Raw genomic sequence first — 25,433 nt, 5'->3', positions numbered from 1 at the left:
GGAGAGCTTTGTGGGCTCAAAAGGACTTTAAAAAACAACTTGGATACTGATTGGCACTCATGCTTTTATCAGCATATTCAACACTTCCCAGTGATAGGGTGTAACTGTAGCTTGGAGGGTCCCCCCAGTTGTCACCTAACCACCAGACTAGTGTAGTCCCCTTTCAGCCCCAGCTGGGCAGAGCAGAAATCACCATAGTCATAAAGCAATTGGGGTCTCCAGTACAGCCTTGGGTCAAAGGCCCAAAGCAAACAGATAACAAAGAAGGTGACACTGACCCAGTCCTTGCTCCAAATGTGACTCTTAAGGAAGTTTTGAATTGGGAGTTAGCACCAGTTACCCTGGGAAACTGCCAAGGTGGGTGTGTGAAAACATGAAGTCTAACAGCAGGCCAGAGAAAAACAGGTATGGCTGTTTGCTGGCCTCTCTTCCTGCTAGAGCCACTCTGGACTTCTGTCACCTATTCTTTGACATCACATACCCTTGGAGAGCAACTTCTCAGGCCAGAAATGTTACCCTCGGGGAAGTTCTCTAGCTAGGCTGATGGATGATGGGCACCACGTGAGATGACAAAAGGAAAGGTATTGTCTGGCCTCTGTCCCTGCTCTCAGCTTGTTTGAGACCCAGTGTCTGGAGTGTTGTTGAAGGATGCTGGGGTTCCACTGATTTCTCTCCAGCCCAATGAACCCCTTCTTCTGGTGTTCCGTCCCCAGTGGAAGACAGATGTAAAGAAGCTGCACTGTTGAGTTGAGGAGGGAAGCCACCCCAAAAGGACTTGAGGGCTTGGAGCTCATTGCAGGTTGCTTTTGGGCAGGAAGACAGGATAGCAGTTAGAATTCCTAGATGGAGAGGGTAGAGGGTGAGTGGTGGGAGAGAATATGGAAGGCATGAGGGCTCCGAGTTGTCCATCCTTCCCTGGCACTCTCAGGGGAGACCCTTCCATGTGCAGATTCACACATTTCCTTTGCAAAGAAGCTCTATGTATTGGGCACAACAGCTCTGGGGTCTCTATATAAATAATATACAAAAACCCAACAGTTCAATGCTTCACATTAACAAAAATACTAAAAATTCATTAAAAATGGAGCCTGAGGGAAGGACCCCGACCACTACTGGAGCTCGCCCAGGAAGGGGACTGGGAATTAAGCAGAAAGGCTGGCCCACATCCAGTGTACAAGAAGTTCCTCCAGGTGACTCAGTAGCGTCCAAATATGTTGGTACTGGGTTGTGGCTGGGTATCTGTGAAAAATGAGAGATTGTCAGGGGTAGAAGACCAATCAGGGCTCATATTCATGAGGAAAACTAGTCAGATGGGAAGGGAACGGGAAAGGGGAAGGGACCTCCATAACCTGGGCCTGAAGCCAGCACCTCAGCCAATTCTGCCTACCCCATCCCCACTTCGTCCCCAGATTCTTCTTGGGAAGGAGGCAGGCTTACTGGAGAGCTGTTGTTGAAGTTGCCGGACCAGAGCTGCTGTCTGTTGCTGCTGCTGGGTCTGCTGAAGCCCCTGGCGCTGGAACTGGGTGGAAATGGAAAGTGGAAGATGGAACTCCAACCTTCCACCTCCATCTTCACCCACACCTCCTAACCTATAGTGCTGTGCCTATCCTCCCAACACTACCCCACCACACACTGTTCCTAGCATAGGCTGGCTGTGTGCCCGTCCTGTGCAGCTAGCTCTCCCGGAGCCTGTAGCTATAGTGCCACAGCTACCTGGGGCTGGGACTGGGGCTGGGGTTGGGGAGGAGCTGTCTGCTGCTGCTGCTGGTGTGGCTGCTGCGGCTGTGGCTGCTGTTGCTGCTGCTGCTGCTGCTGTTGCTGCTGTTGCTGCTGTTGCTGCTGCTGTTGCTGCTGCTGCTGCTGTTGCTGCTGCTGCTACAAGCAGACGAGAATATTTTAAAGAGAGTAAGGGGGCTATGACTTTGCATTGAAAAGATGGGAGCAGGCAGGGAAAAGGGAGTTGGGGCCAAGGAACAGTGAGGGAACTCTGGGTCTACATCTGAAAGAAACCAAACAGTGTATCTGGCAGACAGTGTTCAAGTTTCCCCTCACTATGATACTCAAGAAATGAAAAGGAGGGGAAAGAAAACCACTTAAGCACCATCATCAAACTGAATATGGTGGTGTAGGCCTGTAATTCCAGCATTCAGGAGGCTGAGGCAGGAGGACAGTCATGAGTATGAGACCTTGCTTGAAGAAACCAAAGAAAACTAAAAGTACTACCATACATCACCCATTCTGCTGCGTGCTTAGCACATTACCTCATGTTTCATCTTGGGGACAGTGTGGGAAGAATCTATCCCTTCTTTCCTGGGCTCCTAAGTCTCAGACACAATCCAAGGCCTTACCCGTAGGATCTGCTGCTGCTGCTGTTGTCGGATGTGGTACTGTTGTTGCTGCTGCTGCTGCTGCTGCTGTTGCTGCTGCTGCTGCTGCTGCTGCTGTTGCTGCTGCTGCTGTTGCTGCTGCTGCTGCTGTTGCTCAGGCAGGATGGAAGTTGAACGGACGCCTGCCTGGACACCCTGGGCACTCAATGGAGTCATAGTACCCATCATGGGTGTCTGCTGCAGTGTCTGGTGTGAAAACCTCCAAAGACAAGAGGTCCAGGGGTCAAAGCACAGGGCAGAGAAAGGGGGTGGTACAAACCCTGGGTCCCTGACCTGAAAGAAACTAACAAGTCATTGTATTCATTCTTCTTGGCACTAACTAGAGGAGCCCTTCTGGAGCCTGACAGATTTCTAGGTCAGGGAATAAAACACAAAGACAATACTCCATTTTACTGTCTCATAACCTTAATGCTTAGGAATTTTTCGATTCTGTTTCAGCTATTTTTCTCTTATGAAAAACAGTCTGCACACGATAAGCAGTCTATAAACACCTATCAAGGGTTTTGTGGTTGCTGTTGTGCCCCAGAAACACCCCCAGTTTTTCTGCTACTCCATATGCCTGTTCTACCCAAATCTGCCCATCCCTGACAATGTGCAGCTGGGCTCCCTCTCTCGTCTTCTCCTACCTTCCCCTACGCTCTGTCCACTCTTTCCACAGTAATCCCTCACCATGCCAAGCTCCTCCTATCACTCTCTTGAGCAAAGTAGTCCTTTCTGGGGTTGTATCTCAATGCTGTCGCTCACTATTCAATGTCATATGTCAGCTTGTCCCCTGTAACCTAGCCCCTGCTCCTTCGCTAGCACGAGTTTCACATGACATTTAAGATCTGCTCCTTTCTGTCTCCAGACACTCAATCCAGTCCCATGTTTTTGCTCATGCTGTTGCCTTTACCTGGAATGCCCTGCCTTTCCCCTTCTCTACAAATCCGAATCATAGCTATCCTTAACGGTCAGCTCGAATCCTTGACTCTTTCTCCACTGACTCTGATCTACATTGGTAGTAGCCCATTTTTTCTTGAGTCCCATTTTATTTGTTGGCACCCAACTGAACACTTGATTGTGTCTTTGTTCATACCATTCTCTAAACATTCTTCTGCATGGTATCTTCTTCTTCTTCTGTATAAGACCTCTACTTCTCAACTAGGGTAAAAAAATCTTTGTGGTGAGGAAACTTGTATGTTTTTTTTTTTTACTCTTTCCTCACTCTAGTCCTAACAAAACGTTGGCTACACAGCAGGCAATTAATCAGCCCACTCTAGAGTATTCTGAATCCTAAGTTGCAGAGCCTCATGACAGTTACCCAGGTTTTAACTACAATTTGACTAGAATTAATCATGAAATTTATTTGTTAGTCCATTCTAGAGTTCAACTGCTTTTTCTTCCCTTGAGACGGGGTCTCATATAGCTCAGGGTGGCCTCAAACTCATTATGTAGCCAAGGATGATCTTGAACTTCTGATCTTCCTCTAGAGTGCTGGTATTGCAGGTATGTATCAACACAACAGGTTTTATGTGGTGCTTGGGATCAAACTCGGGTCTTTATGCATGCTAGGAAAGCATGCTGTCAACTACACTACATCCTCAGCCCTAGAGTTTACTATTTAATACCAGATTTAGGACTCCTTATTCTTTAGTATGTCTAAAAGCCCTAGATCCCTTCTTATCAAAGGTAGCTACATTTGTTTCTTCTCTCTGTTCCTCAAGGAAGTTCCAGGGTTGTAAATGTGAGACTACTGGTCTCTAGGGTCCGTTCCCACTCAGGTTGTTTGTGGTAATGGTTATGGGACAAGATTAGTATTCCTGATGTCTCCCAAAGTTCAGGCTCATCTATTACCTCAAGTATGGGATTTCCCAAATCAGATGCTTGCTTATATCTCAGTGTTCCTTCCCAGTTCACCACTAACTTTGGATACCTTTGAGTGGAAGTCAGTCCATGCCCATAGGTTGGGGCCTGCTGATGCACATAGCCACTGGGCCGCTGTTGCAGGTGGCGGGTAGGATCTACAAGAGTAGGATTGGTAGAAGGGTGGGTGCTCTGATAAGGTTGGCTGGAGTAGCTGGGGGGCACCATGGTACCTGCAGGGCCTGTGTGTTGCTGCAATCCCACATGAGAAACATAAGAAGTATAGCCCTAGAGAGAAGGAAGAGAGAGAGAGTTGGGGCATGAGGGTGTACAGCAGCTTGCTACCCTACATAGTCTTAGGCACTTACCTGGGAAGTCTGCAAACCATAGGAAGAACTAGGAGTCATCTGATGGACAGATGACTGTCCCAACATCCCCTGACTCTGCTAAAAGGAAAAAGGAGAAGTGAAATTCAGGAAATGCTTTCTGCCATGTCTCTTTTATACCTCCTACCCTGCATGTTCTTGTGAAGGTCTCAAGTATCTCCTCAGTCCTGTGACCCACCAAAATCCCTCTCCCTGACAGTCCTCCCTACTGCCCCTCTCACTATCTTTGCCTGGAGCTGTTGGCGAAGGCGCTGTCCCTGGGGCACTGTGGGTTGCTGCTGCCGGTACACAGAGGTCTTATAAGATGAGGGTTCTAGGCCCATGACAGTAGTCATAGTTGTGGGCAGCACACCAGGGTAAGTTGGTCGAGTTGGCAGCTTCTGCATCGGTAAGCGCACAGGGCGGTATGGGTCCACACGAGGGCCACCTGGAAAGGAGAGCAAATTGACCTCTCTGGGATCTTTTCAGCCTTTTTTAAAAAACAGTTCCAGCCATGCACAGCTCCCCCGGGGAGGGAAGAATGTTCAACTCCACCATTCCTAATGGCTAGTACTTACCAGCAGGTAGTGGTTGATTCTGGGTGTACAGGCCTAGGGAGTTCTGCCTGTAGTTAAGGTGGGATATGGAACCAGGATTTCCATGGTGCAGAAGGTCTGGAGGTACTGTCACACCATAGGGGCCACTCCGACCTGGGCCCATGCCATAGTCCTGCATGGGCGCAGAGGACAAAGGTAAGTGGGTTACAGCAGTTCTGGTCCAGAGGTAGGAGAAGTGAGGGATACATACACTGTTATCATGGTTCTAACGGCATCCCTTCCCTATCCACCCCATACCCGCCTCAAACCAGGAACTTTAGCTCCCTACCACATGGGAATGGGGGTGGGTAGGGATGGGGGACTAGCCTCCGACTTGGTGGCTGGCTGGCTGCGTTTTTTGCCCTTGGTGGACTTCTTCTTGCGCTCCTCGGTGCTGGGAGGTGCAGTCCCCTGTTTGTCAGTCTTGGGGGGCTCAGGAGCCTTTTTCTCAGGCTCTAGTAGGGCAGGGGCTGGTGGCTCCTCGTCTTCCGGGGGCAGTGGTAGTGGCTCCAGGTAGTAGGCTCTGGGTCGAGGCCTCAAGTGTGTGTGGTAGAGGAGCAGCCGTTGCTGCTCCTCCCCGCGTGCCACTCGGCGGTCCACTCGGACTGTGCCAAACCAGGCCCAGGAGAGTGGGGCTGTTGATGGCTTCAAGCCCTCAAAAAGATCCCAGGGAGAGATCTTTTGTTTGGTGGAAACTTGTAGACCCTGCTCCAGAAAATGAGAAAACAATGAGCTGTTGAGACTTGGAAACGGGAGGCTGGGCTTGAGAACTTATAGAAAGGGTAAAATATCTGTTGACAAGTTTTCAAGCAAGGAAAGAGCTGTAAGCAGATCAGGGGACGTGATGAGAAGAGAAGACAAACCCCGACACGGACATCGGCAGGAAAGAGCACTTTTGCTGGGACAGAGTTGAACTGCAGGAGAAAGATGTGAAGGGGAAAGGCAAGGCCACGAGAGAAAGAGGCACTGAAGGAGCAGGCAGGGAGACAGAGATGCTGGGGAGGAGAGAGGCTGACAGAAAATGAGAGGGACAGAAAGAAGCCAGGGGAAGGGAGAGGAGGGGAGGGGGACAGGGGACAGGAGGGGAGGAGGGAGGGAGGTGAAGAAGCAAGGAAAAACTAAAGATGGCAATGAAAGGCAGAGAGACAGAAGAGAAAGACAGAGGAGTGGGGGAGAGAAGCAGGGAGGGCAGGAGGAAGACAGGAGCATCGATGCAGAAGGAATCAAGAGCATGTGTACACGAAGGGGTTTCACTCTGCATTTTAAACTCTGCATTCCCTTTTCTCCCTCTGCTATGCAGAGTAACATGTTTAATCAAGAAAATACTGAAACTAAGGGCTGCAGAGATGGCCCAGTGCTTAAGAGCCTTTGCTGCTCTTGCATAGACCCGGGTTTTTTTCCCCCAGAATCCACATCAGATGGTTCACAACCACTTATAACTCCAGCTCCAGGTAATCCAACTTCTGGCCTCGGTGGGCATCTGTACACGAAAGTGGCATTCATATGCCCATGCACATAATTTTTTATTCCAAATATTGAAAGTGACATGGAAAAAGAGAAGCAGAGTTGGGCAAGTAGAGAGACATGAGGACAGGGACAGGGTTAGCAGAATGGTGAGAGGACAAGAAAACAGGTGGGGGGAGGGGATGGGAGGGGAAGGGGCAGGAAGAGACAGCTGGGAGGAGACAGAGCAGAGTCCAAAGGGTGAGATTCCAAAAGGAGGGAGACAAAGTGTAAGAAAAGCTAAGTGCTTTGCTTAAAGCCCAGACGGCTTGTAGGTTTTTATTAGGGGGAGAGCCTAATGGGCTCCTGTCTCGTGTGTTAGCTGGAACTGTGAGATCAGAAATGAAAATGGGGTGCTGGGGGGGAGAGGGCTTGGCAAGAAACAGAACATGCCTCCTTCTTGAAGATGGAGTCGAAGCCGGCGATCTTGTTACCCTTGGTGTCGATAAGGGAGCCTTGTGGCTCACAGGTAATGACATCTCGGTTCTGCTTGGGTAGTGGCAAGAGTTGGTGAACCTTTTCCAGACTGTCGGACTGACGCTCCCCCAAGTCCTTCTGCAGGAACAGGAAGATAGGTCATGAGTTCAAAGATACAGAACAAGAGAAGCAGGAAGCCTCAAGGGTAGCACAGAACATAGTATGTAGAAAGACACTCCGAGCTGGGCATGGTGGAGCACCGCTATAATTCCAGCACTTGGGAGGCAGAGGCAAGAGTATTTTGAGTTTGAGGGCCAGCCTTGGCTATATAAACAGCCACTCATCTCAAAAAACAAAGATAATCTCAGCACTCATGAGGCTGAGGCAGGAGGATTGCTATGGGTTCAAGTATGGGCTATGTAGTAAGTTTCAGGACAACCTGGGTTACCAAATGAGATCCAAACAAACAAAAAGAATAAATTCAAAAACTGTCAATGGCATTTAGTACATCCACATTGCACAAACAAAAAAGAACAGACAGGAAATGAGGAGGAAGAGGGCTCAGACCAAAATCAGTCACCTCACTCCCCGCTCCCAGGCCACACAGTAAACAGAGGTAGGGTTGAGTTTCCAGCACCCCACCCTTGTTCTTGACTCCCTTGCTCACCTGAAGCTTCTTTACCAAGTTCATATATGCACGTTTGTTTTCCTCCATGCTGCCCTGTGAGATGCTAGACATGTCTGCAGCCAACGTTCCATTGATAAGCACACTTAGCATGTCTAACACAGTAGTGAAAAGCTCACTGTGGCAGGTACGGAGAAAACCAGGGAAGCAAGGGGTTAAGAAAAAACAGGCAGGAAGGGTTACTCAAGATGTTATCCTAAGGGGTGTGAGACTGTGGGGAACTCAGGGCATGGAGACAGTGGTTCTGGTAGGAACTCCAGGGAAATGGCCTGCAGGGTTGGGGATGCTCACTTGTTAGACTGCATGTCAACAGTGCCGCTGATAATGATCTCCAGGAGAAGCTGGGCCCACTCTGTAGTCTGCTGGGTACTACGCTGCACTGTGTCAAACATGCCTCCCACCTGCCAGGACCACAAATCAGTTAAACGGTTCAAGGTGATAAGTGTTTGAGAAAAGCTTAGGTTCAAATCTGGTTGGGTGGGAGCTGACACCCCTGAGGCCATGTCTCATCATTTGTACTTAGGATTTACTATTCAGTCTTGGGTCAGTGGCTGAATTTGATATATCAGGATCTGTTTCCTTACTTATAAAGAGACGGGAATTGTACTAAGCAAATTTCATAATTCCATTCATCATTCCAAAATAGGTTTCTAGTATTTCTAGGGCTCAGCCAGAATGTCCAACACCGAGACAGGGTACCCGAAGCATACAGGGTATTCAGTCTATTGTATCCTGGCCACAGGGGTTCAGTTCCTCTAACTAGTTTAAAAAGTCCTGTATTCCTTAAGAAAGCAGGGCTAATATTGGAAGACCTCAAAGAACCTAGGGCGTCTATTCTCAATCCTGTCTTCCCCAACCCGGAGCTTCCTAACTATTTCCAGCCCCACCCCTTCTTCCTCCGCCCCAGATTCCCCTTACCAGGTTGAGCCGCAGTTTGAGTGCCTCATGCATTAGCTGCTTTGGTTTGCAATCATCTAAGTACTGGTTTTCTCGCCAATTGATCACAATCTAGGATAGAGACAAGTTTGACACGTGCTCAGGGATCTTCTCCTTTCTAGTACAAGTCATCAAACGTTTTTATCAGAAAATAATGAAGGGTCCCAGCATGTAGTGGCCTCTTAGGTACATCATTCCCCACCCTGACGCTATCTCCATGGCCCAGACACCCATACCTGGTGCACCTGGCTGTGTAGGGAGGCAAGGAGTCCCTCGCGTTGCTCATCCTGCCCTTTCAGACACGTCAGCACCAGTGATAAGAAAGGCTGCTGGCTCAACAGGGACATGCTAGAGCCATGAGGAGGGGGAGGGCAGAGACAGGAGACTGCAGGTCAAGCAACTTCCAACTTCTTGTCCCAGATTCTACTCTTAAAACATTTTTTTTATATTTCATTTCTGCTGCACATTTGGAGATCAGAGGAAAAGTTGTAGGAGTTGGTTCTCATCTTCTACCATATGGAACTTAGGGATCAAACTCAGGGCTGGCAGAAAGTATATTTTTAACCCATGGAATCATCTTGCTGAACCCTAGATTTTACCCCTAAGATATGACCTCCTGCTTAGCCATGATATTCAACTCTTGACTTCCCACTTTCTTTTCTATTCTTTCATTCCTTCCCTCCCTCCCTCCTTCCTTCTCTTTCTTTTGGTGTTTTGAGACAGAGTTTCTCTGTGTAACAGTTCTGGCTGTCCTGGAACTCATTCTGTAGAGGAGGCTGGCCTCAAACTCAGAAATCCGCCTGCTTCTGCCTCCCAAGTGCTGGGATTAAAAACATGTACTACCACATCCCACCCAACTGCCACTTCCTCATGAGGACTATTCTCTCTCCTGAGTCGCAGAGTTTATTCTTCCCTGGGCCTGCTGTCTCCTCCTTTCTACCCACACAGCCCCTTTACCTCTTCTGCTTTTGTCGATCTCGTTCTTTTCGGGAAGAGGAACCCAGGTGCTGACCCTTCTCCAATTCCTCCCCAGCAGCTTTCAATACGTGGCCCTGGACCGAGGTGGGCAGTTTGGCAATGAGAGGAGCTACCAACCACACACCAGAGCGTTCTAGAGAGCTAGAAGACAGAGGACACGGGCTTCAGAGGAGCCAGGTATGCAAGGTTGAACAATGTATCCTTTCTTTTCCCTATGCATGTCCAGTATTACCATTTCAAGAGCATCATTTAAGCCATCAGTGGAAAAACTCATGAGACAAATCCTAACATGTTTCTACCCACCTGAGAACAGGTTTAGTCTTGCTGCTGCTGGGCATGTTGCTTGCTGTACTTCCAGAAGATGACCCTGTCTCCGCTGACTGTTGGAAAACCTCGATTGTGGCCTTGGCAATGTTCTCCAAGAGGGAATTCATCTCCTGGGGAGGATAAAAGGTACAAAAGTGCCAACTAGGCAGCTAGAAGTGAGGGGGACATGACAGGAGAGATGGGGGAAGAGGCTGAAGGAGAACATCGTGGCAGTTGACAGTAGGGACATCACTGTAGGGTGCTGTGCCCTCTTGTACCTCCTCATTTTTATAGTTTCCCACCGTCTTCTCCTTTGCAAACCTCCTTACATCTGTGGCCACAGTAACAGGCTCTGTTCCTAGCACAGCCATACCTTTCCACAGCTGAAAGTTCCAACACTCTCAACCCATTTCCCTTATCAGCAGCTCCATGCGTCTGCCATTCTCACATCCTCTCTTATCTCTCTCAGTCAGAAGCTTGAGGGCAGGACCTCAGTTTTTCTAAGATGGCTGATATCCCTGACATGGGGAACTGGAAGTGGGCCTGGGAAAGGGAGGGCCTGGGAACATTACTTACATTGTTAGGGGTCTGCTTGATCATCAGCTGTAGCTCCAAGGAGGACTGGCGCATGGTCCACTGGTCCAAGTTCTGGTGGTTAAAAACCCCATTCCCAAACTAGTCATCATTGTGTCACCCTTAGATACCTCCTGTTTTATGGCTAAGTCCTAATCACCCAAAACAGATTCCTAGAAGTTGGGAAGAGACCTCTATGTCCCTGTCTTTAGGAAAGACTACATTTAAATAATAATACAAAATCACTGAAAACTAGTGTATTTTATATATGGTTAAAAAAATGACTCCATAGCCCCCTAGATTCCTGTCCTGGTGCCTCACAAAGTTCTGCTCCATGCATAACCTTTAAATCCCTAATGTTAAGGTTGAAACCTGACTCTGCTGTTTCCCATCAGCTGCTCAAACTCCCCCACAGGGCCTTTACAGGACGCTCCCTCACAGTCCTGTAGAGACTGGAAGCTACTGTTAGGTAATCTCCCTCTCGCATTAGCTCCTCCAGGCTAAAGAGACCTCATTTAGTTCTTCTTCCGTGGCCTATTTTTGCATCCGCAGTCAGCCATACGTCTGAAGCATGGTGAAGTGAGAGAGCGCAGGCACACCTGAGTCCTCATACTGGCCGGCCCTCAACTACCTAGCTCATGAGACCTTGGACAAGTTAATTAACCTCACAAGTCTCAGTTTCCGTGCTGGTCAAGTAAGGAGATTCCTATTCATTTCACAAGGTCATAAAGAACAAATGAAAAACATGAATGCACGGTGCCATGCATATAGTAACTGTGCATGAAATACATTTCCAACCACAGTAGCTATCACCATTCACTCCCTGAATCACAACCAAAGTGGCATATATGCAAAGCAGAATCCAGGCCTCCACGAGGCACTTCTCCCCGCCGATGAGCTATACTCACTGCAGACAGTTGTGCAGTCATCCAATAGCCTAACTCTCAAGTTCACACCAGATCACCAGATCTGCTCCTAAGTCCAAACTGGAGCTGGTTTCCTTGCTACCATCCTCCTACATGCTTATTCATGCTGACTGAACAGTTCCCACTGGTTCCAGGTAGGGTCCTGCTGCTTCTCCCAGCAACCCAGCACCTTGGCCTACCTTGAGAATACGCTTAATGCGCTGCCGCTGGGGGTTTTCTCCATCTTCGTTGTCCAGCAGTCGATGTGGGTAGCAGATGAGCTGCATGAGGCGTTGGGCCTGGGCACTACTCAACACTGGGTCTTGTAGATCATTGCTATCCTCACACAATGATTTAAGGCAACGTTCTCCTACCCATTCCTAAGGAGACTGATAATTAGCCGGCAGGCAACCCTGGGAAGTTGTGCCAAGGGCAGGCAAAGGAACCAATGTATAGCAGGGAGGTAGTGTGGTCATGAGCTAGAAACAAGACTACATTACACAGAAGCATTTAGGTGGTGTGGGGGGAAGGGGAGACTGACCTGTTGGCAGATGCTTCGCAGCACGTACTTGGCATAGACATCCAGACTTGCTGTCTCCACAGAGATGTTGCGGCCACCCTGCCTCCGACCACCACTACCACCTCCTCCCTCTTCTTCTGGAAGTTCTTCTGTTCCTCCCGTCACAGTGAAGCCTGAACCTTTCAGCTCCGCATCCCCTGTGGTTCATGGGTGGGAGATAGGGAGGGCAGACTATGATCAGAACACTGTGTGGAAATCTGCCCTGGCCCACAGAGGCAGAAATTCCCCCAAATGCTGCCCTATGAAACAGAAATATACAGAAATATATTTCCCTCCCCCTTTCTCCAAAGGTCACAGAGACCACCTTTGGGAGGGAGAAAGACTGTCCCTGTAGTTTTGCTGGCACTCCACCCTATATACACTCCTGGCATGTCTCTCTTCCTACCCCCTTGCATACCGAGTACAAACACAGCCTTGAGAACAGCAAACACAGCTCCATCCACGATGCGGTTCTGGGAGGCAGCCAGCAGGTGGCGGTCACAGGAGGAGCGGATTCCAACGGTGGGTTTGTCTGCAAGGGAGCAGAAGAAGTCAGGGGAAGCAAAAGTAAAAGCAGTGGGTTGGGAGAGCCACAGTTTCTGTAGCTGCCTGGCTCCAATCAGAGTCACTTACTTCCATCAGACTGGCAAGGATTGAGTTGTGGTGTCTTGAACAGGTGGAGGAGGATTCGGCAAGTGAGCCGGGCCCCTGGCTCAGAATCCTGCTCGCTACAAGCTAAAATGAAGACAGAGCACATCTGAAAAGGATGAAGCCAAACTCTATGCATGTGTCTATGTGTGCTGGGAGGGGGAATACGGTGAAAGACCAGCGAGGTGAAAGGAGAAGTACCACAGAAATGCTACACAGCCGAAGGGCCAAAAACCGCACAGGTCCACAGACTGGGCTGAAGCTCAGGCTCAGCATGAGGGAGATACTGGGTTCCATCCCCAGACACACACACAGTGCAGAGGTGCTATCAGGGCTGCCGTTTCAAAATAGGCCCATCTGAGTCTCCTAGCCTGGAGTGCAACACAGCACTGGCCTGGGGGCTGCAGCAGGGTGTTCCAATCAACAGGATGGTTAAGGGGGATGGTGCAGACCTGACATTCTAGGGTTAAGGATTGGGACTTTACCAGCATTGAGGAGTGAAGGGATAGCAGCACAGCGAATCAGGTCTTCCAGGAGCAAACACTGTCGGGCAATGAGGATGGCAACAAAAGTAGCCAGGGAATCATGAAAAGACAAGTCACTGACCTGAGCAAAAGCAGACAGACGCCGTGACTCAGTGTGGAGGAAGGAGATCTAACCAGTGTGCCATGCCTCCATCTCAACTCTGACCCTCTCTGGTCTTGAATGTGGCCAGATCTCTACCAAATAGGTAACTGTCTCATTCTCCAGCAAGACCCCACCCAAAAGCTTACATCCACATTGCACAGGAGGTCGTTGAAACCACAAGTGCCATTGTTAGAGGAGCAGCACAGGGCCTTAAGCACTCCTAACCACTCTGCACTCAGTGACTTGCAATAGCCGGTCAGCTCCGCACACAGGATTGCGATGTCATTTACCCTAGGGAAAAGTACAAGAGTCCTCAGGAAACGTCTTGGTCTATGAAACCTCAGACTCACAGCTTTGCAAGTCTCTGCCCCAGTAACAATGAAAGGTCTAGTATGTCTCAGGTAAGACACCCCTCCCTCGGATGGAGGCTTGCTGGCCATTCATCAACTCAGTACGCCCCATACCTATCAGGATCGTGATGCCCCACACAGACGTGCATAAGAGCATTGCAGACGAAGCTGTAGCGGTTGGCAGGGTTCTCACTAAGACTCTTGCCTAGCCCCGTGTAGGTGAAAGTGTGAGCAGCAGGGTTCTCCAGAGTGTCAATCATGAACTCCGGTGCCCAGCGCATATTGGATTCTGATGGCTCCACATTGCAGTAGATGGTGTTCTTCACTTTTGAGCAAAAGTCACTGCAGGGGTAGGGAAAGGAAACAGCAATACTGAAGGGGGTCTGGCAGGGCACAGGGATGGGCAGGAAAGGGGAGAAAAGAAAAAGAAAGGAGTGAAGGATGGAGAACCTTGGGAGCAGAAAAAGGGAGCTGGGCCACAGCAGACATAGCAGGAAGGGAACCACATGTGATTAAGAAAGAGTGGCCTGTGAAGGCAAGGAGGAAGAAGGTTCACTTTCAGCAATGAAGTAACAGGTAAAGGGCATACTCCATAAGCGATCCCGCACAAACAGCTGGGCGCTGCGGTGTGCGGTAATGGGAAGGAGGTAGGACTAGCCCCATTCTCTTACCCCTTCACCTCTCTTACCTGAAGAGCTCCCCAAATTTGCTCTTTAAATGGCTACAGGAGGTATACAGATCATAGAGATAAGCAAGGATACAGCGCTCTGCAGAGGAGCCATCTGAACGGTTCATCCCATGTTTCACTACACCACAGAGCCTGTCACAGAGGCAGGGTAGGGAGGATCAATAGGGTATACAGCGCCTACGGCACAAAGGCCCTGGAAACAAATTCAAGTGTCCTGGTACAGCTATTCCTACCCATACCTCAGCAGCAGACTCTGCCCCACTGCGTGGACCCACAAGTCACTAGGCCACTTCTAACTGCATTTACCAGAACCCTGCTTACCCCTCAAACACTTGTGCCATCTGGTCCTGGTTGAGGATGAGGCAGGCGTGATAGTGTCGCAGGACAGCCACGATACATAAGCATAGGCTGGTTGTGTAGCTGCCCACCAGATCGGAGGATTTGAGAAGGAGCTCGGCCTCAACCACGCTCAGCTCATTCAGCAGCTATCAGACATGGAGGTGAAACATGAGAAGAGGCCCCTTTCACTGGGTATAACCCCGCTTTCTGGGAGGAACTTGACATGCCAGCACAGAAGGGTCAGGTTACCATGTACCAGTGTCCTGCACTCGACTAGCAGTAGCTCTAAGCGGTCTCCAGGACAGCGTGTTACAAACTCCACAGGGGGAGGATGGTCTGTACCCAAAGCTCTAATCTGTCTCTTGGGCCTCCCCAGGGAGCACTTAAGTCTCTATTCCGGCAGTCTTAGGTCATGTTCCACTCCCACTGTGCTAGTCTTTCGGCCATCCAAACAGCCTAGGAAACTGTCTGGAGCCTTTACTCTGGTCTTCGCGACCCTATAGAGCAAGAATTCCTTCTTCCACCCTTATCTGTCCCAACTTCCCCACCTGAATGGCAAAGTCGATGAGGCCACTGATGCTCAGTGAATATTCCATGAGGTCGAAGATGAACTGCACATGCTGCACCAGAGGCAAGTGGTATGACATGCCAAGGGCAAAGCTCGTGATCTGCTCCAGAACATTCCGGGAGACCTGATAAGGGCAGTGCGAGTGAGACAGGAATGGAAGGAAAGAGGACCTTGGGAAGCAGGAGAGGGTGATGGTGGAAGGGGATGGGACCAGCAGGCTTAGCCTGTTTAGTAGGGGGAAGATGGAACGGAAAGGGACGCAGGCAGGAGGCCAGAGTGGGAAGGGGGCTGCCTTAGACCCACACCTGAGCTGTGACCTGGTGTTGGTCATAATGAGAAAGGTGCTGGAACTTAGCAAAGATATCTTCAGCAGTGGGGAAGGCTTCTGGCCGGTTGCGGCGTCGCTTCTGCCCATCTTCCCCACCTGAGGGGACAGTTGAAAGCAATGAGTCAGGACAATAGAGAAAACTAGTTGACTAGGGGTTGGGGTAGGGGAGTGGCGAAGGGACTACGGTAGGGAGGAAGGAGGGGAAGAAGGAGAAAAGAAGGGAAGGGCGGTCAAGGAAGGGCTGGTGTAGGGATAAACGGGACGATGAAGCACGGGCTTAAAGGACCACAGACTATGTGGACCTCAGAGGATTGTGTACAGGGAGGTGCTAGGTGAAGCGGGGAGGGGGAGGGCAATAAGGGGCTTACTGTGAGGTACCTAAGAATGTCAGGTCTCCAGGATTCAGAGGCACAATAGGCGCAAGCTGGTCTGCAGAGGGGGGGAATGAGGGGGAAGTTTCAAAAGGACTAGAGCTCTCAGGAGACTCCAAGAGACATGACATTGGGACATAGCTGGGGAGTGCCCTACACTGGGCATGGGAAGACTGACTAGGACATTCTTTGGGGAGACTTCTGTTTAAGGAGGCTCAAACCCACCAGTTTCTGCTGTTCCCTTGCGGTTCAGAACCTTCAGGATATCCTTGGTAATCTTCTTGATGGCATGGCGGGCATCATCTCGTTGCTTCCCCACCCCAAACAGTACGACCAACCGCTGGTTGCACTCATGGCTGCATGACTCCTCCTGCATCCCGGCAGCACCATCAGACTCCATCACGGTTCTCCTGCCCTCCTCTTTTTTTTTTCCAAGACAGACTTCCTCTGTATAGCTTTGGAGGCTGTCCTGGAACTCGCTCTGTAGACCAGGCTGGCCTCGAACTCACAGAGATCCACCTGTCTCTGCCTCCCGAGTGCTCCTGCCCTCCTCTTTTTTTTTTTTTTTTTTTTTTTTTTTTTTGGTTTTTTTGAGACAGGGTTTCTCTGCGTCTTTGGAGGCTGTCCTGGAACTCGCTTGGTAGTCCAGGCTGGCCTCGAACTTACAGAGATCCACCTGCCTCTGCCTCCCCAGTGCTGGGATTAAAGGCGTGCGCCACCAACGCCTGGCTCCTGCCCTCCTCTTAAGAGCCTGCTTTGTCTCTCTCAACGCTCCCATGTTCAAGCCCCTTCTCAAACACACCCATACCCTTGAGAACTGGTCTAGCCCCTCAGCAAACTCCTTGGATGGAAATCTGGGCTCAAAACAGACTATTACAAATGTTGGACAACAGTACCTGTGGGATTGGAAAGTGTGTGGCATACTGCACATGTCGTGGCTGGTCATAAAGAACCCCAAGTGTCCCCTCGATCTTCTCTTTGGGTGGGGGTTTCACTTCCTTTTCGACATCTGGTTTCTCAGGGGATGGGCTTCCCTTCCCCTCACAAGGCATAGTAGGGGAGAACAACTAAGAGAACGAAAGGGCAGAACATTCAGGAGAAGCGAAAGGAGGCATAAAGAAATTCCAAAAGGAGGCATAAGGGGAGAACCAAGGTGCTGGATTCTTCCATGCTCGGAATCTTACTGAGAAATCGGGCTTCTCCATGTCTTCAAAGAGCACGCTGGAACTAGGGTCGATGTCCATAGATTCAGAGAGCCCTGGATCCTGCAGGCACACAACAAATCAAGAGCTGCCTTGGTCCCAGGAGTGCTTCCTAACTGTCCAGGAAAGTTCATGTAAGAACTGGATCAAGAAGGCATGAGGAAAGTCCAAGTTATGGATTCAAACCTTGTCCAGTTACTTAACCAGTACGCAAAGCCTCAGTTTCCATTAGCTTTAAATGGAAGGCAGGCCTTTTCTAAAGACTAAGTGAAAAACTCATGACACTATTTTATAAACCATGAAGTGCTGAGAAAATACCATTTTTCTTGGGTACAAGACATGCTCAGAGGCTTCTAGAAGCTGTGAAAATGGGAATGTCAAAAGTAATAATTAAGAGCAAGGAAAAGGACACACACCTCTAGCTTGCTACTGCTGCTGCCTTCAGCCTCCTTGCGCTCTGGGTCATCCGCAGGATCATCAAAGGGAGAGGGAGGCCGAGGACCAGGGGCTCCGAATGCAAGATCTCCCCGAGAGATGAGAGTGCAGGTGTACATGTTGTGCGAGAAAACATCATGTCGGATCAGTTCACAGAACAGCAGTACTAAATTAAAGAATTCCACTCGCTCACTCTCACTGCGGGGATCAGCTAGAAAGAGGGAATGAGGAGAGATAAGTTAGCAGAACAGAGACGGGACAAAAGAGATAGGGACACATCTCAGTAATGGTGCTCTTAGAACAGGGCAGAGAGAGATACCCCTGAGGCAATAACAGGTCGAACAACAAAAGAAAAACCCTGAATCAGCCTAGAGATAACGGGTGGTTGGTAGGGCTGGGAAAATGCCTCAGTAGTTAAGATCATTCACTGGCTGCTCTTCCAGAGGGCTGCTTTTCCAGAGGGTTTCATTCCAAGCACCCACACGGCAGTTTACAATTGTCTATAACTCCAGTTCCAGGCCATCTGAAGCCCTCCACCAGCCTCTGCAGGTACCAGACATGCACATGGTGCGCAGACATCAATGCAGGAAAAATACAAATATTTTAAAAAGGATAGTTGACTGCACCACTTAATGCTGTCCACCACTATCTTGGAATGAACAGAGTATCTTTGCTCCTGTGTATATACTGAAAATGCTTTGCTCAAAAATTTTTTTTGGGGAGGGTTCGAGGCAGGAGTTTTCTTTGTAAAAGCCCTGGCTGTCCTGGAACTAGGTCTTGTAGACCAGGCTGGCCTCAAACTCACAGAGATCCGCCTAACTTTTCCTCCCGAGTGCTGGGATTAAAGGCGTGCACCCCACCAACGCCCGGCACTCAAATGTTCTTGTGTTTATTCTTTGCTTTTCTCTATTCGATTAAAATTGTGAGACCATCAAGGAGTAGAACTATGCCTAAAAGTAATTCTGCCTAAAAGACCCGTCTTTTCTGTCTTTCTTTCTTCCTTTCTTTCTCTTTCTTCCTTTTTCTCTTTTTCTTTCTTTTATTTCTTTCCTTTGTTCTTTATCTTTCTTTCCTTTCCTTTCCTTTCCTTTCCTTTCTTTCTTTCTTTCTTTGTGCTTTTTGTTTTTTTGTTTTTGAGACAGGGTTTCTTTCTTTTTTTTTTTTTTGGTTTTTACGAGACAGGGTTTCTCTGTATTGTTTTGGAGGCTATTGGTCCAGTCCGGCCTCGAACTCACAGAGATCCACCTGCCTCTGCCTCCCAAGTGCTGGGATTAAAGGCGTGTGCCACCACCGCCCGGCTTGAGACAGGGTTTCTTTGTGCATCCTTGGCTGTCCTGGAACTAGTTCTGTACAGAAGGCTGGCCTCAAACTCAAGATCTGCCTGCCTCTGCCTTCTGAAGGATTGAAAGTGTGTGTCACTGTCCGGCTTTTGTTTTGGTCTATTTTTCAGACAGAGTAGCCCTGACTGTCCTGAAACTTGTTCTGTAGATCAGGCTGGCCTTGAATTCAGAAATCCACCTGCCTCTGCCTCTGCCTCTGCCTCTGCTGAAATTAAATGTGTGCCACTACCACCCAGAGGTGCCAGAAGGTCCTTCTTTATGTTTTCTGATGACATGGCTTAGAACTGAACCTAGGCAAAAGAACTAGAAGATTATACGTGTTCATACTCAGCATGGGAGCCTGTGTATCCAGAAACTGCAGGAGGACGTCCTGGAAAATAGGTGCGCTAGGAGCAGAAAGCGAGCCAGAGGCGACCGAACCCTTCTCGTCAGCTGCTTCGGATTCTCCACAGCGCTGCAAGACGAGACAACAAACTGAGGAGTGACTTTTCCCTGTTTCTTCACTCTTCAGCATGTAACCTCCAAAGTGTCACCTGTCTTGCCTCCATTCCACACATTTCATTTCCTTTGCCACCTCCCAGCTACAGCCTTGATCTCCTCTCTAGCCAATTAATCCATCAGTTCTTTTCTATTTGTGCCTTATGTCCTTAACAATCCCCGTATGTTCTCTACCACTTTTCTTTTCTTTGTTTGTTTATTTGATTTTGTGAGGCAAGGTCTCACTATGCAGCTCTGACTGGTCTGGAAGTCACTATGTAGACCAGGCTAGTGTCAAACTCATAGAGATCAGTCTGCCTTTGGCTCCCAAGTGAGTGCTTGGATTCAAGTCATGTACCACAATACCCAGTATTTTTGTAAAACTTTTTTTTGAGACAGAATCTCTCTCTATGTGGCCCTAGCTGCTCTAGAATGTGAAAGGTAGACCAGGCTGGCCTCAAACTCAGAGATCTGCATGTCTCAGGCTCCTGGCTGTTGGATTAAAGATTAAAGATATACACCACCACGCTTGGCTTTCTTTTTTTTTAAGTTTTGAGACAGTTTCTCTAGCTAGTCCTGGTTGGCTTGGTAACCGTGATCTTCCTGTACCTGCCTTTCAAGTGCTGGAATTTCAGGTATGTGCCAAAACAAGAGCTCTCTATGGTTTCTTTCCAATCCCTCAGTCAGTCCCATTCCCACTACTACCTCCATCAATCACTCCAATATGTCCAAACCCAGTTAGAAGTCTTTCCACTGGGCAACTCACTCCCTTTTCTTAGCCTCTAACCTCAGCCTCAATCTCGGCTTGTCTCTTCTCCAGGAGCTTGGCTACTACCATTGCACGATGCCGACCAGAACGCTTGCAGCTAACAGCCCATTCACATAATAATGATACCACAGCATCATCATCTGAGGAAATCTGTAACCAAAGGATTTGACAAGGATAAGTAAGGGAAGGCTGGGGACAAAAGAACCGAGTTCCTTTTTCTGCAAGAATAGGCGCCACCTAAAAACATCACAGCCCCAGGAACCAGGAAGTTCATCACTTCAGGAATCTACTGCTTTCAATGAGTTACTAACCTTACCCTTATACAGACCGCTTCTCCTGCAATGTTTTTGCTCTTTCTGTTTCTCTTCTTACTCACCTCATGACCATCCTTACTAGGCCCCAATCCAAAGATTCGATTACAAAGGGAGTCAAGGGAATTACTAAAGTCAGAGCGCTCAAAACTATGGCTGTCTAGCACTTCTAAAGTATGGAGCACCCGTCCAATGGTGAAACCTGAGGACAAACAGTAAAGGGGAATTAACCAGAGATTCAATGCATTCAGGTTCTCAGATATCTGTGAATCCATCACCCATCCTTTATTAGCTTCTGCCCTCTGACACCTACCAGCAGTAGCTTCCTGGCACTTATCAAACGACCAGCGAACTTCAACTGCTTGTCCTCGCTCCTTGATCTGCTGTTCAATCTCTCGCAATTTTGCACGGACCTGCAATATTTTTTAAAAAAGGAAACACCCAAATAAATAAAAAATTAAAAGAAGAGTAGCCAAAACCTGGGCATGGTAGTATATGCCTGCCTGTAATCTAGCACTGGGAGGCAGAGGCAGAAGGATCACCATGAAGTTTGAGACCTGAATGGTCTACATAACAACTTTCAGGTCAGTGAAGGCTACTTAGCAAGATTCTGTCTCAAAAACAAAACAAAAACATGAAACAGTAGCAGACTCCAAGTCACTATTTCTGGAAAAATAATCTAGCATCACATCTCAATTTCAAAGTACCAAGGTAGTGTTTATGCTTACCTGCTGAGTGAAGGCACTGTTCCCCTCTGGCATGGGCAAATTGGAAGGAGCAATGGGCAGGTGGTCAAGTGGTGAACCAGTCTTAATCCGGCTATCAGTCAATGAGTAGTGCCAAACTAGGGCACTAGGACAACACAGGAGGATGGTCTGCCAGACAAATAGATGAATCAAACCCAATTATCGTGGCTACGTCTTTAGAATCCCCACTTAAGACCCGCCTCCTTTAGGTTTTCATCTGAATTAGGGTTACTATATGACTGAGTCCTTGGGGCAAGCATCATTCTTGAGCCCCCTCCACCTCACCTTCCTCTTTTATTAGTATTTTTATAGTATTTTCAGACAAGGTTTCGTCTGGCTATGTAGCTTAAGCTGACTTTGAACTCATAGTCCTCCTGCCTCTCCTTCCCAAGTTCTGGGACTACATGCATACACTATCATACCCAGATTCTCTGGTACTTTCCTAAGAAGCTTTGGGCCTAATCCTTAGTCCTGGAAGAGAATGTCCATAACCTCTAAACGGGAACATCCTATTACAGAAAAACACAATTCTCGAACAGGTACTCAGTGCCTGCTCCCACCTCTGAGTTGGACTCACCCCCATTCTCCAGGATGAGCAGTCAGTTCTTTACACCTTCTTGGGCCCTCTAGTACCTACCTGAAGGATACAGCTGAGGCCAAAAACCAGGGGCCGGTGCTGAGGGCACATAAGCAGGTCACTAAAGGGAGTCGAGGGTGTACTGCTAGTTGGGGGCTGAGGTGCAGGGGCAGTGGGCAGAGAGCTTGTTGGCTGAGCAGATATAACATGAGATGAGTGGCTGCTCACGCCATCCAGCTGTAGAGCCAGTCTCCGGGTACAGAAGTAGGCAAGGCGGCGGGACAGATAGGCAGACTGAACAAATTCCCCTGAGTACTGTGAAGACATGAGCAACAGAGCGCCTAGTTTTCTCCAAGAGACACTGCTCTGATGTCTAATTCTTCCTCAAATCCCTTCAAACACTCCCTCCCTAAGTCTAGGTCTTACTCGAAGCAGTAGAGGAAGCAGCAATTTAAGCAATTCATCCTCTCCAGGGCGTATTTTCTCAAAACATTCAAGCACCCAAGTCAGGAACTCATGTCTGTCCAGCATTCCATCCTATGGATAGCAGGGAACTATTAGAGGTAAGGCAGATAAAGTAAATGGAAGGATGAAAAGAGCCACAACAGGGGCAAGGTAACAGGCAAATTCCATTCTGCACCAACAGCACAGGGTAAGGTGTAATTCAATGCCATGTACAACATGCCCTTGCTCCTACCTGAAACATGAACATGGCGAGCTTCTCATTGTAGTCCCACTGCCTGATTGCCACCTCTACGTCATGGGGCAAGGGTCCTATAGTAGAACCACAGCCTCCACTTCCTGCAGGTCCTGGCCGATAATATTCAGCCATCTTCTGCAGCTGTTCCCATAAGTACTTTGTGATGATTTGGGTCCATTCTAAAGAAAATATGGAAAGGGAACTATTGATACTATTCTTTTTTTGTTTTCTTTGTTTTGTTTTTCAAGACAAGGTTTCTCTGTGCAGCGTTGGAGCCTGTCTTGGAATTCGCTCTGTAGACCAGGCTGGGCTCAAACTCACAAAGATCCGCCTGCCTCTGCCTCTGAGTGCTGAGATTAAAGGCGTGCGCCACCAACGCCCGGCCTATTTGATATTATTCTTAGGCTTCGAATACTTCTTATTCCCTACTTCCATCCACAGTCACCACAATTCTGAGCTCCATTCATCCTCTTAGCCTGTAGACAAAAGCCACCTCCTTAAAGCAAGTAATCGTTATGTCCACTGAAGTCTCAAAGAATCTTCTGTCTACTCTTTTGGCATTTACTGCTTTCTATATTTAATTACCATATATATGCCTTCGAATTTCCACTAAGATCCAAAAAGCAGAGATTATACCTGGTCACCTTTATAGCCCAGCGCCTGAACACAGCAGATAGGCAAATTCCTCCATGCTTACCAATTGAATGAGTGCAAGATTCATACAGAAGCCAGGAACGCAGACTAGGAAGAAGAATTACTCCAAGGCTCTATCACTCCTTTAAGCCATCAGTGGTACACCAGGTGTGCAGTTACCTACCAGTGAAGGGGTCAGCAGTATTTTTCTTCTTAACCTTAGTCTCAGACATTGCTGCATAGTAGGCACAGGTCATCTTAATGAGCCAAGCAGCCCGCATCACAGGCACTGTGTATTTGGCTAAGTATCCAAACACTTCTTCCTTCTTACTGAAAATGGGGACCTGGATGGGCATCACAAACAGCAAGGTCTCTATTACCCCAGGAGCTGATATCACGTAGTTTAATCTCAGAATATAGGTAGATAATCTGACACATTCTCCATCTTGACCTTAAGAACAGGAAACAGTACCTTACCTTTTTGGCTAGGTGTGTGAGTGGTTTGGTGCCAGCCAGGTCAGTGAACCAGGTGTTAATAGCACTCTGAGATCGTGCAGTCACCAGCCAGAAGTTGTCCTTCTGGTTCATTAGGGACTTTCGGCGACCAGTGTCAGAGAGAGTATTACAGCGTAACTTCTCGGCGATAATGCTGCTGAAGTTAGAACTGATCTAAAGGAAGGAAAGAATGCCTCAGGAAGGTAAGCAGGGGCAGACAGGTAGTCCTGCTTTTCATGTGAAAATGCCAACGTTGTAGCCATGGGTTACCAACTGCACTGGGCTATGAACTCTGCCATTTAGGTTATCCCTTTAAGTTTCCCCAACCCAGAGCCTTTGCTCCTTCGAAGATTCTTCCAGCCTTTTCCTTCAGCCTGGCGGGGTTGTCTCACCTTGGCAGGATTGAAGTTGACGTTCTTGGCACTGCCATGTTCATCCCCAGAGACAGCAGGCTGGTTATTGAAACCTTGTTTTACATTCAAAGCCGTCAGTTCATCCTAAGGCAGAAAAACAGCATTTCAGCTCCCCCCCCCCATTCGCCTTGTAGAAGAGGTTGTAAGAAAGGGCAGAAAGAAGGGTAGCAAGGGAAAAAGGGAGGAGGTGGATTCCGAGTAGAAGAGGTTGTTATTTAAAGCCCAGCCCTTATGTTCATTTGGACCCCACCCTCATCCCCACAGTCAATGAGATTCCCACATCCCCCAGAGAGACCTCAACATCACTCTTCCCTTGCCGTAACCTCACCAAGCTGGCCCTAACAACTTTCTGAGGTTTGTGTGTGAGCGCTCGCTTGAGTGTGGAGGGGGGCCCCTCTGGCGTGGCTCGTGAACCATTGCCGGCTCATCAACCGGAACTGCCGGCAGACCCTACTCTCCGGCACCAGTCCACTCTACACTTCCCCCTTTTGGGACTTTTGCTCTCATCTAATCGCCCCGCCCCCCCTTCCCTGAACTGTCAGTGTCTCTTCCTATACTAATCACCTGCCCGGACCCGCGGGAGCGGGGATTTGTGAACGCACCTCCTTCTGTTTGGGATCTTGAGGGTACACATCGGGAGGCCCCAACCGCAGCCGCTTCAGGGGTCGGTGCTCGTAGCTCAAGATCCCGAAAGCCGCCATCTTGCCCAGCCCGTACCGCCGGAGGCGCCTGCAGGGCCAGGCGAGGTGGGGAGGGAAGGGGCGGAGGACCGAGGACGGGAGGGAGCGCGGGGACAGCAAGCCGGGCGGCGGTTAAGAGGACTGAGGCCGAGAGAAGGGGGGTGGCGGAGGCGGGGCACGTTAGAAACTCTCGATTACTGCCGGAAACTGCCGAGGGACGCTGGGTACCGTCGGACAATACTGACTGCAGAGGGGGTGGGGCCTCGCCAGCGCGGGGCGGAGCCCCACGGCCCGGGAGCTTCGGGCCCTGGGAGGGAAAGTCAATTTCACCTACTAAAAATCCACCCGCATGGCTTTGCCAGAGGTGCACATCTGAAATGGGGGAGGCTGCCGCGATGCTGAGCTCTAGCTGGAACTGGGTTCCCGTCGCCTCACTCAATTCTTGGCCAAAAATAAGTGCTCGTGGATGTTTACTTTGGTTAATAACTGCATCTTTTACTAATCACTGAGTTTCTTAGTTCCTACATCTGGATAATGGGTATGTTAATGCTTCCTTTAAAAGATGGTTGTAAAGATTAGAGACTACTATTGTTTTAAAAAGCACCCATGGTCTGAGATACAAAAGGATCCTGTCTCACAAAAAAGAAAACACCTGTATAAAGCTGAAATGCTTGCTTCCAATCT

General features: G+C 48.9%; 1 protein-coding gene across 7 annotated transcripts; it reads right to left on the bottom strand.

Annotated features, from left to right (window-relative positions):
- Positions 1-1,046: 1,046 nt before the first annotated feature.
- Positions 1,047-24,959, bottom strand: Med12 (mediator complex subunit 12). 7 transcript variants are annotated; one of them, XM_040744256.1, is made up of 45 exons: positions 24,672-24,958; positions 24,049-24,153; positions 23,639-23,830; positions 23,346-23,505; positions 22,526-22,707; positions 22,255-22,365; positions 21,889-22,143; positions 21,234-21,380; positions 20,819-20,918; positions 20,571-20,707; positions 20,213-20,344; positions 19,276-19,402; positions 17,590-17,819; positions 17,156-17,236; positions 16,868-17,038; positions 16,197-16,341; positions 15,979-16,029; positions 15,578-15,696; positions 15,253-15,396; positions 14,687-14,850; positions 14,366-14,497; positions 13,792-14,019; positions 13,474-13,618; positions 13,186-13,306; positions 12,686-12,787; positions 12,471-12,584; positions 12,035-12,210; positions 11,694-11,873; positions 10,592-10,663; positions 10,013-10,146; positions 9,689-9,850; positions 8,968-9,079; positions 8,714-8,803; positions 8,087-8,196; positions 7,778-7,913; positions 7,087-7,248; positions 5,518-5,895; positions 5,173-5,323; positions 4,837-5,042; positions 4,598-4,675; positions 4,300-4,517; positions 2,349-2,586; positions 1,714-1,875; positions 1,438-1,519; positions 1,047-1,239 (listed from the first exon to the last, which is right to left on the bottom strand). In XM_040744256.1, exons 1-45 carry the CDS (start codon positions 24,768-24,770, stop codon positions 1,196-1,198), a joined length of 6,585 nt encoding a protein of 2,194 aa, XP_040600190.1. In that variant the 5' UTR covers positions 24,771-24,958; the 3' UTR covers positions 1,047-1,195. The 7 variants fall into 7 exon arrangements, with proteins under 7 accessions (XP_040600190.1, XP_040600191.1, XP_040600187.1 ...); XM_040744257.1 differs by having other exon boundaries at positions 4,846-5,042; XM_040744253.1 differs by lacking the exons at positions 1,047-1,239; positions 1,438-1,519 and having other exon boundaries at positions 1,806-2,586; positions 4,300-4,387; positions 4,463-4,517; positions 24,672-24,959.
- Positions 24,960-25,433: the final 474 nt, after the last annotated feature.

Source organism: Mesocricetus auratus, unplaced genomic scaffold (assembly GCF_017639785.1).
Source record: "Mesocricetus auratus isolate SY011 unplaced genomic scaffold, BCM_Maur_2.0 Super-Scaffold_100003, whole genome shotgun sequence".
Lineage (NCBI taxonomy): Eukaryota > Metazoa > Chordata > Mammalia > Rodentia > Cricetidae > Mesocricetus > Mesocricetus auratus.
Note: the sequence above shows the minus strand (reverse complement) of the source record. Positions and strands in the feature narration are given on the sequence as shown.